The sequence below is a fragment of the Thermobia domestica genome, chromosome 6 (assembly GCF_964235325.1).
Source record: "Thermobia domestica chromosome 6, izTheDome1.hap1.1, whole genome shotgun sequence".
In the NCBI taxonomy this organism is placed as follows: domain Eukaryota; kingdom Metazoa; phylum Arthropoda; class Insecta; order Zygentoma; family Lepismatidae; genus Thermobia; species Thermobia domestica.
In genome coordinates this window covers 160,940,422-160,957,680 of record NC_137459.1, presented here as the reverse complement: position 1 = coordinate 160,957,680, position 17,259 = coordinate 160,940,422, and the positions used below count along the sequence as shown (strand labels likewise).

At 35.2% G+C, this 17,259-nt stretch overlaps 1 protein-coding gene across 1 annotated transcript in view; it reads left to right on the top strand.

Moving 5' to 3' along the window:
- LOC145688292 (transforming growth factor-beta receptor-associated protein 1-like) overlaps positions 1-17,259 on the top strand; it is a 90,940-nt gene that overhangs the window by 7,520 nt on the left and 66,161 nt on the right. Inside the window, exons 2-5 of the mRNA XM_081762292.1 lie at positions 1,635-1,687; positions 5,442-5,535; positions 14,540-14,728; positions 16,732-16,968. Coding sequence (XP_081618418.1) covers positions 1,635-1,687; positions 5,442-5,535; positions 14,540-14,728; positions 16,732-16,968 — 573 coding nt within the window. The remainder of the gene's footprint in view (positions 1-1,634; positions 1,688-5,441; positions 5,536-14,539; positions 14,729-16,731; positions 16,969-17,259) is intronic.

The following is a 17,259-nucleotide window of genomic DNA, read 5'->3' as shown; positions in this document are numbered from 1 at the left end:
CTGTATCTTATTTGATTTTTAGTGTAATTGTATAGTAAGTTCCAAAAAGATACGCAGTATGTACTCTAGATTTTTCTATATGTTTTTTTCTATCTTTTTTGGTAATACGTTGCTAAACATAAGGTGTCATCTTGGATTCAGAAGTAAGAGGTATCTTTTACCCCTCCCCCGTATATATATAATCATAGCCAACCATTGCCAATTCACTACTGCATTAAGGTCTCTCCAATTCTTCTCCATAACCATATGTCTTGAGCAGTTCTTTTCTACGCTACGCCACAATGCTTCTTGACTTCCTTACACCACCTTGTGTATCAGAAATGAGTAGGAACATAATCACAACGTTGAAGATGTACAACATCATTTTGAAACAGTTATATTTGTTAAGAATACTGTAAAGAGAGAGAGTACCAAAATCAGAAGAGAAGTTTATGTATGTAATTATATATATGTATAAAAGAATGTTAGAAATATTAAAATAAAGTTTATGAGAAATATTTACATAATTTTGAAAATGAAATAATAGAAAATAATACAAATTAAAATGTACGTATGGAAAATAATTAGAGAATATATAAAAAGAAATTAGTAAGGCTAAAAATAGCTGTTTGCAAACAGTTCATATGGAATATTTCTATAATCATTACTGTGTGCGTTTGATAACTGTGTAACTTGAACTGATAATTGTTGTTCAGTTGATTATTAAGTAGTTCAATAGCTTTACCGAGCTCTCATTTATTAAATGTAGGCAGGGACGGTAGAACAGTAGCAGAGGACTTATACCTAATACAAGGAATTTGATGCCTTGTCATTTGAGTTATGATGATAGGAAATATTGTAGCAGTTGTTTTTCTCGGCGTTCTTTTTTTTCACTTTTTACATTTTACAAATTCTTTTATAATTCAATTGTAGTTATCATCAGTATTTTTCAGATTACAAGGCACAGCAGCACAATATTAAACTTTCTTGTAAATATTTCACTTTTTTTAGTATCAGAGGATTGATTGAAAAGAAGGTTGGCCAGGAAGCATTAATCATATTTCTGCACTAGTTATCTGTAGCTATTCGTGTTCACGCTGCTCCGAAAATGTATACTAGTACTTATAATTAATATATGTCACTCGTTCTTTTATTAGACGAACAAGCAGATCACCTTTTCGAAGAAAAAATAATGTTGGCACGGTGACTCAGTGGTAAATGTTCACTTGTGGTGCGAGGGGTTCATGGTTTGATTCTAGGTTACCTGAAATTTTGGTAGAGAAAACTGGTACGTAGTTTCTTTTCAAGGTTCTACATTTTCGCCCCAATTCTTCCACGATCGTTCACTTTTATTAATCACCTGTTTCCTTAGCTTGCATGCCATAATCTTGGGACACTAAACTAGAAATTTCATTTCGAGAAATATTATTTAAGTGTTCTGCTGTTTACTCCTAAGATGAGTTGCTGCTGGTGCAGTCAATTCCATCCTCTTTCCCATCAGATGTATAATGACTATTCGTTACACAAATATGATCCTGTCGATCGTGAATTTACTATTGTTGTCAAATAATCGCAAAGTTCTTGGATAGTGCTGTACTATAGAAAAAAAATATTGTTGAGAATATTGTTATATATCTTTCTTTTTCTAATTTCAGATTGAATGTATAGAGTGCTGTGGCAAAGAATTATATATTGGAACAACTCATAGGTAGGTATTTAAGTATATTATTTATAGCTAGCGAAAAGAAAAAGAAGAGAGCTGCCAGAACAACTTGGAGGATGTGCTAATTTGAATTCTTGTCTAAATTTGGGGAAGGGACATGTGTGAAGTATCTATTGTTTGATAAAAACTGATGTTCGATAACGCAAGTGAGATATCAACTTATGCATTTTCCGTAATGCAATACATAATGAATTATTTACCAGAAAATAATGAACACAAGCTCTCTCTCTGTCGCTCGCTCGCTCTCTTACGGTCACACGAAAGTACAACATACAATCTTTCGCTAAACTGCTTCATCAGATAGGGAGGAGAGAAAATAAGTCAAAAAACAAACAAACAAACAAAAAAAAAAAAAAAGTTGTGAACGTCCAGGTGAGAGTAAATGAAGTTTAGAGAAGGAAAAAGAAAACGGCAGAAGATGGTGCAGAAACGAAAGAATGATAAATTAACAGAATAGGTTCAATAAATAGAGGAAAAGACGCAACCTGTGAAACTTCTCCGATCTTAACCAAACCTGGCTTAGTTGTAGAGCTTGACGAGCATATTTGCGATTAAGGAAAACTGTTGTCTGACGGTTGAACAGAACACGTGGTGCATTGGAGCCGATGTTTTAAAGACTTTGCGGCAATAGAAACAGCAGCTTTGGCAAAAAATTTAGAACATTCACCAAGTGATATTTCTAAAATAATATAACAAGATTCTTTGTAACTTACGATTTCCAAATAACAGAAATAATGATACTTGGATTCAGGATTCAGCTGCTCACAACAGTACAGTCAGTGATCTAGGCGAGCGACTCTCTTCTTGCTTTACAGCTCGTGCAAGTATCAGGCACGAAGTTTTGTTAATCGTACAATAATACGCTTATGAAATATGGTATATAGGCCGTTGGTTCTCAAGTTAAGGTCATCAAAGTTGGGGTTTGGACGTACTCAAATTCTCGTTTATTATTAATAATAATGAGAGTAATAATTATTGCTGTTTAGAACAGAAATACATTGAACAAACCTGCTAAAACATTAATTTGAGCCATAAAGAGGAAATGCTGAGAAGGTTGATTAGCTATGTTGTAATATGCGCTACTTATAATAAAAAAATCCTAAAATCAATGAAAGAAGAGTTTTCTTCGCAGTAAGGAAATGCACTCTTACCGACCTATCCATCTCATTAGTTTTACATTCTTCCACTGAGGTCCACCTATATTCAGCCTGCTAACATTATCACGTGATTTTGTATTCCAACGTGGCGCATTTGGATGTTACATAGCTTTTTCTCTGTTCTTTAATTTTTGTTTCATTACACTGTCTATTTGATGAAATTATTGAAGTTGATTTGGAGTTTAACGTTTTGTTGAGGACTGAGATGATATGATACATGGATCTGTAGCTTAACGTGGGATCCAAACTACATAAGAGCTCCACTCATGAATCAAACTCGTGTCTCCTGCACCAATCTGATTTTTAAAGCTGAAATTCGTAAACTGAACTTTTTAAGTGTTTAATTACATTTTCTCTTGGGACTCCATTGTATATTGACAGACACATCAGTTTCGATAGCTCTTAACGCTCTGAAGAGAGATGTAGTATTATAATGAACTCGTTAGCATTCGATACTTTTGTAGTGTGATTATGGTGTTGGATATTGAGATTTCTATGCCGACTGTCACGTTAGGTAATGTGAAATGGAATTCTTTTGCATAGAAGTAATCAGAACTGTACATGGCTTTTAATTTAACACGTACTTTTATACGATATATGTTGGTTCAGCCTCAGGTTGTTCTTTGGTATCTCTCGTTTAATCCTTAAAAATAATAATAATAATAATAATAATAAAGAAGTGATAATGACTGAAACTGAAATGCTGAACAAAAGCAAAGATGGCATTAGGTTACAGCAAATATTATGAACAGAAATTTATGCTTTTAGTGTATGCATTTAATAGCATTAATACCTGTGCACTGGAGCATGTACTCACGGGTTCGGATAATTTACCGAAGTTTATGTTTGTATTTCAAGGCATGTTTATGCTTTTGGCCAGAAGAAAAGGAAAGGGTGATATGTAAAACAGAATAAAAGGATAAAGGCAAAATAAGTAGAAACTACAATATGTTAACAAGTAACATTGAATTTGTTAAAACGGCCTTTACAGTAACCTTCTACCTGAGAACGTCGATTTCTAGGGTTCAGCTATGTGCTGTTATTCTCTAACAGTCATCCCACAATGTCCATTTTATTTCTCTTGCTACTCTTCCATCATTGTGCAGAAAAATTCAGTAAGCTTTCTCGTCATTTGTCCATCTTTTCTCCATTACAATTTTGTTGAAGTTTTTTGTGCCTAATGTTCCATACTTCATTGTTGTAGCTTATAAATTTAGAGTAAATGTTGAAAAGCTTTTCTTTCAATTTAGTAAGCTTACACAAAAACGTGGAATTGTACATAGCTATACGAAAAGAAATACTAACGTCAAGTTGAAGCAACATATCACGGGAAAAGAAAATCCCGTTTCAGGCTTCATTGAATACTTTTAAAATAACATTGAAGTTTTACGTAAGAGTTGAAGCCTTACATAAAACAACACTGATCAGTTCAAGATTGATCATTATAATCAACGAAATCTTAATGCTGAGCTGTTTAATAAAGTGATGGGTAAAGTTGGGAAACTTGAAAGAATTTGTGGAGTTCATTGGAAGAGTATTATGAGGAATAAAATGGACAACGTAATGTTACGGTGCTGCAGGAAATAAGCACATGGCTGAGCATAGAACTTCGATGTTACCTGGCAAGAGCTTATTGTAAACATGATTTGAAGAAATTCAATGTAACAGATTCGGAAAAATATACGAAGCAGTGGATACGTGCAAGTTTTGAGTAATTGAACAGTGCACTGGTATCAGGACACTAGAGCAAGTTCTTATGAAAGTGTTCGGTTTACAATGTTCCACACGTTTCATCAAGTAATAAAATGATCTGGACAACATTTCGCAAGATTGTTATGAATGGATATGTGGTATTTGCAGAAGATGGCATATTGTGTGAAATTTAGCATATCTGAATTAAGAGTTAAAAATAAGTAAATAAATAAAGGATTTGCATTTTAGATTTAAGACTTGTAAATAAATATAAATAAATAGATTTAAAATTAGTCTCTATGTTAAGTACTTTACAGCTCTAAGTGTGTCAACTTTGAGTAGTTAAAATAAGAAATTGTGAACTAAGAGTGCTTCACAATAACTAAGGATAAAAACTTAGATATTTACCTTGTGAGAGTTGCAGAGGAATGAGACAAATGTTCAACTGGCGGTGTTTTTTTTTTTTTTTTTTTTTTTTTTTTTTTTTTTTTTTTTTTACGTTACTTTTACTGTACCAGGGAAGAGATACAATACAAGTATGAATATCTCTTCATTTACCTTTTGTTTCTGAAAAATCTTCGTCTTAAAGTGTTAAGTGAAAATTAGATGATATTTCATGTAGACGCTAAGGGTGATCTAAGTTTAAGAAATGGAGAATCAAGGAAAACCGTTGCTTAAGTATGAAATTTAACTGGATCCTTTTTAGGGAGAAATATTTGCGGAAGAAACTGCTCTTCCATACTTTCAGTTCAGTCTTCAACTATTTCCTTTAAAGTAATAACAACTGTGTTAACTATAGTCTAATAATTGTTCTAAGTATATATGAATATTTTCGTATTAAATTTAATCTTGTATTATGTAATATTGCAGTATTTAAATTTTTATTGCAGTTTTGTTGTACTGTATGAGTTGGAAGAAAAACAACACCCTAATGGTAAAGTTGTGTACAGCACCAGAAGAATGAACCACAAGTATTTGGATTTGGTAAGTATTTTATGTAAATTTTACCTTTAAAGTTAGAACAAAAATATGAATACCTCAATTGAACAATGTTGAATGTCCATGCTTCTCAGCAGCAAATCCATTTAATGCTTTCTGTCTTTTTTTTTTTCTTCTTTTTTTTTTCATCAACTCCACAACAACATTGTTGAGAATTTGAGTCAATTAAAGAATCGTTTAACTTTTGAGAAACAGTCTATTTCATTGTATTGATATCAGTATATTTCAGTCAGATTTCATCTTGCTGCAGAGCAAAATTCGTCTATTACGCTACACACTCGGAGGTGCCGCATTTTGCAAATGGAAAGTTTCTTTTTCAGGTTATTTATTAGAAAATGTTATTAAATACTTGAAAAGTTCTAACAAAAATCCACTTTAAAATGCCACGTCTTCGCGTTTCCTTCACCCGACGTGTGAACATCTGTTCCTTTTGTTTTTAAGTTTTTCTCAGTGTTCAATGTGTAATTTTATATGCCTGGATATCATATTTGTCCTTAAAAGCCATATTTAGGAACAAATGCGACAATGATAATGATAACTATGGACCTCAATTGAGGATCGTTGGTAGTTTATATTTAAGAGAGTTGTCTATGTTAAATCCTGAGAAAGCGTAATTAATGAATGTTTTAATGAATGCCTCTATTTAATATTTAATGAATGTTTCTATATGAGTACATGAAAATCTTTAGAAACTATTCTGACTGTCTTAGATTGTGTTGAATGTGCACCTTTTTTATATTGGTTGTTCAATAAATGTTTAGGCCTAATTCACGGCTGAAGTTCTTGTAGTCGCGGAGGTTTTTTTTTTTTTTTTTTTTTTTTTTTTTTTTTTTTTTTTTTTTTTTTTTTTCTCCTTCCTTCAGAGGAACTAAGGTATGTACTTTTTTGAACGCCTTTGTCAAGTTGGTTATGATTGGAATAAGCGGAATACATATTCTGCTAGATTTTTTGTTTTCATCAAGTAGCTTTTTTGTATCTTGTTTAGATGTGCATTCCCTAACGTTATTTCTCTTTTGAAAACATCAGTTGCACTTTAGTTTCCGTTTCTGCCGTCTTACACATTTGTGGCTAAGCATACTCACATCAGAACTTGATTGAAATAAAATACGAAATTGCCACCTCATGAGTCGTAGAAACAAGTACAGTAAAACCTGTGAACTTGGCCATCTCTCTAAGTTGGCCACCTGCTTATCTTGGCCTGGTTCGTCTTGAACCTGCATTTTTTCCATAATACATTCGTTACTTATTACTCTGTAAGTTGGCCACCTGTCTATCTTGGAAGTTGGCCACATTGAAGCAATGTTTACCCTATGATAATGGTAAATTTACCTGCGTATCTTGGCCACGCAAAATACCGTTTTGTTATTTTTCTTAATTCTTTCGTATTCCCATATGAGAGGCAGATGTTCTGTATTTGTGACTGGAGACAAGAAGCATGGATTCCCAGGATTTGTTCTTGGAGGTCAATGGCCAGAACACTACCCTGATTAAGGTGGTGGTGAGGGAACATATGAATAAGAAATAACACGTACAGGAATTCAGGAAATGATTGTACGTATTTGCTTATCCTGTTTGTTTTGGTGAAACCATTAGCTGTATCGGCTCCTTTCATTAGTGGGGAGATTTAGTAATTCTGGAAAATTCTCAAGGTTAAAGCTAACCACCTCAATTCTCAACTATTGACACCTGACGGCTTGTCGAAAGGTAGCGGAGGTTATGAGATATGAATATCCTTAGCATCCTTCTCAAAACATTTTTGCTCCGAGGGAAGCACTTGTAGCTCATTAACAAGAGGTAGTTAACTACAAAATTAGAATGTGCATATGTGCCAAAAAGAATACAAGAAATACGTTTAGAAAGAACCACCATGGATAATAATTGTATAATAAATTATTTCTATTTTTTCGAAAGGTATCTACAGAAAATATTTGTCACTCTCGAGAAAAAGTCACATAAACTGCATATAAAGTGTTCAATTTATAATTTTGCTTTTCATATTTTCAATCTGAATAACTTAGTGAGCCACAATATTGATTTCAATAAACTGCGTACAGTTTCTATTTTATGGTTGTTTGTGTTAATGTGTTTTCAATACGAATAATTCAGTGTGCCAAATTGTAGTAATTTTTCCTGGTACTGTATATTATGATTACTCTATATACATTATTTAAAAGTAGCTGTTGTGCCATTGCTTAGTAAAATTTTACAATCAAGTATTACTAGAAATCCTATTCTAAAAATACAATGATCACACTTATTATTTGTAAGTTGGCCACTTTTCAATGGAACCGATGGTGGCCAACATAGACAGGTTTCACTGTATATTTAGTCATCTTCGGCTCTCAATACATTGGGAGAATGGTGAGAAATGCTAACTATAGGTATCGGTTGAAAATTACGAGGCTAATCTCAAAAGTAAGGACTCCCAAAGCGCTGGGGAAGTAGGGGAAACTGTTCGTACCACTGTTGGCAACACTGTTGTATTTGTTGTTTCCCGTATTCCCAGACAAGTCTGCGCGCACCTCGCTGGGATGCTCAATCTTTGCTTGGCAGCCGTTTGTAATGAGACCCTTTTCCTTGTTGCTAGTTCCAAATGCAAAGTTTGCGCAGGTATTCGGTTTTTAAACGCAAAACACATTAAACGGATTGAAATTCATCGCCAATTGATGGAAGTGTAAGACAGATTGTGCATGCATGTCAAAAACGTCCGCAAGCGGTGTAGGTAGTTTGCAGCTGGTCATACTGAAATTCACGACGAAGGGAGGAGCGGAAGACCCTCAATTTCCGAAGAGGCAGTCATGAAGGTTGAGCAAACCAGTGACTAGTACCTGTTTCCTAAGTTGAAAGAATATTCGGCCGGAACGCGTTTTAGCAACGACGTCGAGCTGAAAGATTAGGTTCAATGGTTCCTCAAACACATGCAAGCAAGCTGGTATGACATGGGTATATAGATACTGCCACAGCACCTATACATATAAGCTTTAAAATGATTGAAAATAAACATTTCTTTGTATTTCTAAAAAGTGGAGATCGTACTTTTGGAGGTTCCGTTGTAGGTTCAAAACTCAAATTCTTTTCGAGTATAAATATACTGCTAGACATTTACCATATACACTACTGTTGTGAGTGTCATCTGTTCTATCTCAAAAGATGTATACAAATAGTCACTACTTTGCACACCGTCTCTTCTTTACGTCTTTACTTTGTGACGTCTCGACTTGAAGTATATGAGTTTTCAGTTCAAAGTTTTCTCTTTGCCCATCAACACCAAATTCAGATTCCAGCTTGCTTTCGAAACAAAGAATTTAGTTGTCAAGGCCTTCATCTACAGATAATTAGATGAACCAATAGCAATTTTGAGCACATATACTAGTTATCGAGTATAGGAAAAATAATATAATAATGACATTCTATTTTAAAATAATATACAAAAATGAAATACACAGTGCAATGAAATAATGGCTAATTCTATACGAAGATGACAACATGATATCTACATTTTTGTAGGAGAGCAAATTTCAACCTTTTGAATTGAATTTTAAATGATTTCAGTGCACTGTTCAAAACGAAATATATAATGCTAAATAGGATATATTCAATGAAGCCATTATCATCTTTCTCCAGCATACAGATCTCAGTCTGACCAAATGCTGGAACGAAAAATCAGAAAATGGCCAGAAAGTAAAATGCCATGTTTTAGCATTCTCGTATAGATTTAATTAATAAGGTTGTGATTTGCATTTCTGAAAAAAAAATGTACATACCATGTTTTGCCATCCTCGTATAGAATTATTATTATTATTATTATTTTTATTCTTCATCAAAGTGATATCCAGTAAGAATACCAGGCTAAATACTTAATGAATCTGGAAAATTCAGTTTCTTAATCAGTGGTTAGCTTAATACAAACAATGAGAGTCTATAAGGTGTTCCGAAATTGGTAATACCCATGGGTGACTTAACAAATTTGCATAGTTAATGCTTGTTCTAAATTAATGTAAGTAGGATTATATAAATGAAAATACCTATAAAATACGAGTAAAGGTCGCATGTAGTTCCTAATGATGAATTGTTACATGAAGGAAACTACAAATTCTAGAGCTCTACAGGACCTTGATAAATCAGCATGGCGTTAAGCTTCCACGTGCTGCAATCAGAGCCTCAATGTATTGTGACATCGAATCAAACATGCGCTGGATACCTTCGTAAGAAATTATCTGTGACCTTGCTTGTATGAGAATCCACAACACATCAATATTGTCTTGTGGAAGACTATAACGAACAAGGTACCCACCATCCGTACCCCGTGCGTGTTCAATGGGCAATATATCAGGCGGGCTAAGGAAGCAAGTGAAAGTGCGGGCTAAGGAAGCAGCGATTCCCGTCATTCCTCAAGAGCGCTTGGCCATTCCTGAATACATGTGACCAAGTATCGTCCTGCTGAAATATGACGTCCGGGGTTGTCTGAGGGAGTGTTAATTTTACCTCTAGAGCCTCCCTGATGTAGCTGTCACTTACGAGGTTGCCCTTAATACGATGCAGCCAAGATTTCTTGTACCAATGGCATCCCACACAATTACACATGCCGCTCGGCCACTATAATGTTTAACAGAGCACATTGGTAGATTGAACTTAACCACAGTAGCATCTAACGCGTATACAGCCATAACTGTAGTATAGTTTGAAGCAGGACTTGTCCGAAAACACGACCGTTTGCCATTCAACACGCCAGCGACGATTACACTGTGCAATAAATTTTCAACTTTTTTCTCTTTCTTGAAAAAGAAGGACTGATTCCTATAGAACTTTTTACGCTGATTACAGTGATGTAACTGGAATTTCTGTATCAGCCTCCAATTCCGAGAAATATCCGATTAAGTTTTACTATATATAATATGATTAATATGCTAGGTTAAACATTACAGAACTCGTAAAGACCTTCTAAATTTTGAAGGAACCCTATGAAATTTAACAGACATCTTGCAGATAAATTCCTACTAATGCCTGACAGTGAGTGCCTCAAAAGGGCATTTGCCCCCTTGATTGTCAATTAGAAAAACTGGTTTTATGCAATTTTACCTACAGTCTAAACGATTTGGGGGGGAAATTGCCTACTTTCCAGGGGTTTGTTCCCTTGGGAAAAATTCTGGGGTGTCCATGCACCTGAGAATGTTTTTTGTGTTTGACGGTCAATTGGGAGGACTAGAGTCATCCACGTACCTTATAGTTACATTACAATGAGAGAAAGACCTAAATGTACATATAAACATTAACTTAAAATTCACATAAAATATGTATTAAAACAAAATTAGTGAAACACAACATACAGAAGTGAAATAAAATAATACTGTACTGCTTCAAAAAATGTTCTTATCGGCGTTACCTTTTGTACGCGCTTTCATGTTCTCTGGTACTAAAACAAAATAAGAATACTGTCTAGATTCACAAACTGATAAACATTCTCATCGACGTTTCCTTTTGTACGCACCCTCATATTCTCTTTGCACGGCCCAACAATAGTCAGCTAGCATGGAGACCCCCTCTCATTTCCCCGAGTATCTTTCTTCCAGCACACGCACTGTTTGATCATGTTCATCTGATATTGCACCTAAGTTCTCGGGAAAGAAGTCTAAGTGGCTGTGGAGGAAATGAAGTTTCAAAGACATGTTGCAACCCATTTCTTGAAAACTCAGTATCAGTTCTTCAACAATTTGTTCATATTGTTCAGATTTTCTGTTTCCCAGGAAAGAATTTGCCACATTCTTCAGCGAAACCCACGCTCTTCTCTCGTTTTCGCTTAGGGTTGTGTCGGATTGTGGATCTTTCATCACTTTCCTTATTTCTGGTCCAACGAATATCCCTTCCTTAAGTTTTGCATCTGTGATGCGGGGAAATAGTGCCTTGAGGTAACTGAAGCCACCACCCTCTTTATCTAGTGCCTTGACGAAAATCTTCATTAATCCTAACTTTATGTGTAATGGCGGTAAGTACACATTTTGCGGTTCGACAAGAGGTTCATAACTAACACATTTTTGTCCAGGGGTCCAAAATGTCCTTGCAGGCCATTGTTTTACGTTGTAGTGTTGATCTCTTGCCCTGCTGATCGCACAAAAACCAACAATATTTCGTATACCCCGATTGCATCCCCAGAAGAAGGCCAAGAACTTTAAAATCACCACAAATGTGCTATGGATGTTTCGCGTAGTCAAGTTTCTCAAGTAAAAGTTCCATATTTCCGTACGTTTCTTTCATACCTACAGCATAAGCAACGGAATAGCAGGGTAGCTGTTTCCATTGTGTAATAACACGGTTTTTAAACTGAATTTGAAAAAATCAATGAATAACCGCCAATCATTCATATTGTATTCAACGTTCAATGCAGACATGAGTCTGCAAACATCCGTACAGAACACCAAACCTTCGTGAGAGTAGAAAAACTTCACTAGATCACATCCGCGAAAACGATACGTAATTACTTTAGTGTTCTTCCCTAAAGGTTCCACTCTTGTAGTCTCGAAGCTAGTAGTTCAGCTTGGGACTTGGACAAGTGCAAATCGCTAACGAGATCATTTAACTTACTTTGAGATATTAATTGTGGCTCCAACGATATTTCAGTATACACAGGATCTTCCACTTCTTCAATTTCGGAATCACGATCTACGGAAGTAGCACACTCATCAGAATCAACCATCGACCATTTTCAAGGTGGAACAGGTACAGGTAACTCTTTGCTGTGTGGAACCGGTCGAACAGCGGAAGGTAAATTTGGATATATGATTGACTTATTGGTTTCTGAGGTTATTCCACTTACGTTTGTCAAACAAAAATAACAGTCTGACGTGTGGTCTCTCGGCTCACGCCACACCATTGGCACGGCAAATGGCATTGCTTTGTGTGCTCCATTCAACCACCCCCGAAGATTCACTGCACAAGATTGATAACTCACATGTGGAGCCCATTTTTTATCCTGATCCCCAACTTTGCACCCGAAGTACAATTCATAACCTTTCTTCATAAGCGGTGTTATATGTGTAATATTGGATTTAACAGTCACTCTCCCACATATAATCTGTTAGGGTTATTCAAGCAATTTTTCGGCATGACTCACTGCACACAACACTCACACAAATACTTTTTAGAAGAAAAAAGTATTAGAGTAATATCCAGCAAAACACTTTTATCTTTGTCCAAGTTCAGTTGTCAACAACAAGAGCTGTACATTCCCAGTCCTTCCACCTGCAGCAAAATCACAAATAAGAAAGTCAAAACAATGAACCACAATTCCACTGATAAAGACTTTTGCACAGTGTTGCAACTACAGAGCAGAAAGTGTTGTAAATTCAAGAAGGGAAAACTTATTATTAAAAATTCCCTTTTCCCCCAATTTTGGGAAAATGGAGGCTGATACAAATGAACGACTTACGGTTTTAAGATCAGGGCACGAAATACTACTACAATCAGTGAACAACTTCCAGGAAAGAAAACCACTGTAACACAGTGTAATCATACGCCAGTTATAGTCTGTGCTTTTGTGGTTTTGGGTACTGACACGAAGACATGCATGCCACTACCCCAGCGTTCAGCGACGCCATTGCATAGTGCTTCTGACGCTGACAGATTCTTACGTGTTACCGTGCTAAGGTATGCAACTAACAGTGTGGAATGCGCTGTACACTTTGTCACGGCGATTCGGACAAAATGTCTGTCATCCGTGATGTTACATTGCGCGGTTGCCTTTTCCAAAAGGCCAAACGATTGCCTTGTGAGGCTGGTAGGTAGAGACCATAAGGCACCATTTCAAAGTTGTTACGAAGAAAATTCTACGCTAGAAGTGACCGATGAGCAGAAGCTTTGTCTTAATGCAAATGCATATGAGCAACCTTCCCGGGTTGTTTTGCTTCCAATGCTGGAATAAGCTTAGTCTTCAAAACCTTTCGTAAGATACGGGCTTGACTGTAGTGCCCTGTAGAACACAATGAGTGATAATTACGCCTTTGCTGTTCCAAAACATGACTACTATCATTTACTGAGTACTGGCGGTATCGCAAAATTTCTCTTGTGGCGGGGAGTCTGTGTTCTTCCATTGTAACGATTGACATTTCGCTTCAGGATTGAAAGGTGGTTGGCATGTCTCATCCATTATGACAGTTGGCGAAAAGAAAGCACCATTCATGGCGTCAGCACATGTTAACATTGATTGACACGTTGATATCCGCACAGCTTTATGCATTAATAAAATAATAATAATAATAATAACTTTGCATTTTCAAGTTTTCACGGAGAATGGTATCAAGAGATCCCGTGAAAATGCTAAATTTAGAGGCGATATCACAGAAACCTAATCAGCGGTGTTCCATAACTTTATCGACTCACTGAATCACATTGTCGGTCCAGCATGTTCGTGGTGGAGGCTACTTGGATTCGTTACCACACGACATTCAGCCTTTAAACTTCCCCACCTACGAACGCACATTTTTCACGTCCATTATACCTTCATCACATGTCTTACTGAGTTACAAAGGAAAAACCTTAGGTGCTACAGCAAAACAGATGGAGAAAGCGGATAATCACGCTGCTCTTACACACAATATTGCCATTTGTAGTATCGAAAAGCTGCTCACTTTAGCGGTGGCTGTAGAAACTAGAGCGCTGAAGGGTGCTGCGTGCTGCCTTCTATATCACAAATTTACAAAGGATTTCGTGTATTTGAAAGTGAACTGCATTCTTTTGCACGCGCCTCTAAAATAAAAACTTTTCAGACTAAGTATAAACTAAGTTTATTAGGATAAAGCTCTGTACAGAGCCATATAGGATAATACAAATTGTCGCCATGGTAGGTGATACGTCGCTGACTCTTACATGTTGTTCAAAAGTAATCTTAGAGATTTATTATTTTTATAGTTTATCTATTATTGAAGATAGTAGTTATCTGTGAAAGATATTGTTTTAGTGAATGTTATCTACATCTGGTTGTGAACATATTTTCCAGCGGAAGCCGGTGAAATTGATAAAGGCAGCGTCAGCACTGAAGAGGATCTTGGTTCAATGTGATTCGAGTTTCCTTATTTTAGACATGTCCGATGAGATGGATATTATAGGTGGTGGTCCAAGACTGAGGGGAATTAGCACGTTTTGTGTTAATGAGAACCCCAATGTTTCAAATCCTTTTAGTATTCAGGTAAGTTGTAAGAGATTTTTTTTTTTCTAATATACGAATGAAGCAAAATATTTATAATGTATGTCCTGAAGTATGTTGAACGAAAACTTTATTGGTTTTATTATTTAAAATAAACTTTATTTGCTAACTTATTTAAAATACTGCAGAAAACTGCAGTATTGGTTTTCTGCTTTCAATTTAAACTTCAAAACTAAACACGAAATTTCGTGATAGTCTACTAGCAAAATTGTCAGCAGAAAAAAATATTTCTAGAATATGTTCTGGTAATCAGGATTAAGTTCATACATTTCATCTTTTTTCAGACTACTTTATAATAATAACACTAATGTAGTAATGTAGATTGAGTTGGTGGTAGTAAAATCATGGAGTCACTAAATGAGCTAGAATTGAAACTGTCCAGACTTTTAACAAAAGATTGAAGTGGATTATAATTCTTTGCTTTCCATCTAGAGTAGTACTTTAGTAACATTTCATCTTGTAGCTAGAAGGTTTCGAATTCAAAATATATGATACAATATTTCTAAACTTATTGATTTCCTTAGCTTCTAACAGGGTTGGCAAAAACCATGGTTTTTATTAAAAAAACCAAATAAACCGTTTTTTTTGGTTTAAACCAGGTTTTTTTTTGGTTTAAACCAGGTTTTTATGGTTTAAATAATTTGCTCTATATATTCATATCATATATGGACAGAAATAAGTTTGTTTCGCCTTGACGTTATTATGCAACAACCGGGTTATGCTGAAAGGGGCCACATAAGCTTAAAGCGGAATAAAAACCGCTTCTCGAGTTACATCCGAGAGAAATTGTCCTCCATTTGAACTCGGAACCAGGACTAATTGGTCACAAATGCGATACGTCTACCGACTCATTCATGAAGGAATCCTGATAAAAAAAAATACGTTGTACTGATCTTTACATGCTTCTTAATATAACTGTCAAGAGTCATTTCAGAAGGACAAAAAGATAAACAGTTGCACAAGTGAAACCATTACACAGAATTACATATGAACAATTTTAAAGTACTACGGAGTACAGAAGAACTAATTTAGTTCAAGTTAGTTAACAACTTTTATTGGTCCAAATTAAAGAAATACACCGACTTAATCTGCATATCAATAAGAAAAGTGAGTAAAGATACGAATTATCATTTGAGAATTATTTGGCTCAGACTCATTTATACATAAATAGATACCAAAGATACTTATTTCACTAAATGCCTCTCGTGGGGTCTGTATGACCCCCCCCCCCGCACACACACAAAAAGTACGCATTTTCGATTTTTTTAATCAATAGTAAACATTGAAACGCAACAATATTTAGAATTTTTCTTCGATTGCAATTACATAATAATAATAATAACTACAAAAAATCACAAAATAAACATTTATAAACTTATTAAAAAAAGTTGCTTTTGTAGTATAATCTTTTGGAGTAATGAATGGGGAATTTAGGTCTGAATATAATACGAATAATATACGGGAGTGAAACGTGATAACCCACAAATGTGTGTTCAAGATTTTACAAACACTTACACTTTTACGAACATTTTTTTGTTGTTTGGTTTAAACCAGTTGGTTTTTTTTAAAAAAACCAGCTGGTTTAAACCTTGGTTTAAACCATGGTTTAAACCACCTTGGTTTAAACCAGCCAACCCTGGAAGGACCAATATTGTAATTTCGCGTTGTGAAATTTTAATTTTCTCGCAACGTTACCACATACGTGTTACAAATAAGGAAGTATTTTTTGTTTGTTATTTGGTGTTCTTGAATCGGAAATTAAAACTATTAATAATGCAGCAGTTACATTTATTTTCAATATGTTGTTTTGAAATTCTTATATGAGCGTACCTGTTATTATTTGTAGAGCAGTACTATAAAAGGTGAAACAAAATATTAGCAGTTGCTGGGTGCAGTAAAATCGTAGTTATTTTTCTGTGGATGTGACATAATGCTAAGTCAAAGATTCTAGTTGTTACACTGGTAGAATTTGATTTCTGTCGCAGATTTGTGTCTCGAAGAGGAAACATCTACAGATATTTAACGTAACGGAGGATAAACTAATTCCGGTGAAAGATATTAGTACTGTGGAGCCTGCAACAGCAGTGGCTGCGGATGGGAGCTACATATGTGCAGCGTTGACCACACAGTATGTGGTATATAATTTCGAGACTAATAGCATGCAGGAGTTGTTTACTTACGGAGGCGAGAACTTTTTGCCTGTCATTAGAAGAGTGACAAAGGTGAGATGATTATTTTTCGTGTATAAAAAAAATCTGAATTGATTTTCTTGTTAAAATAAAATGTATTTTTGATGTAAATGTTATCATTAAAGATAAAGTATTTTCCTTTTTTTTCTTAAGTAAAAAAGAAAGATAGGTCTGAATATATTTTGGTAGGTAGTGTTCTGTAGATAACGCTAGTACATTGTACGTCAATAGTGCTAAAGAAAGAAAGATATTCCTTCAGACTTTGTGTATGCTTAAGTGACACAATATATTATCGTGCTCAACAAACCTCAATCCTCTCTTGCC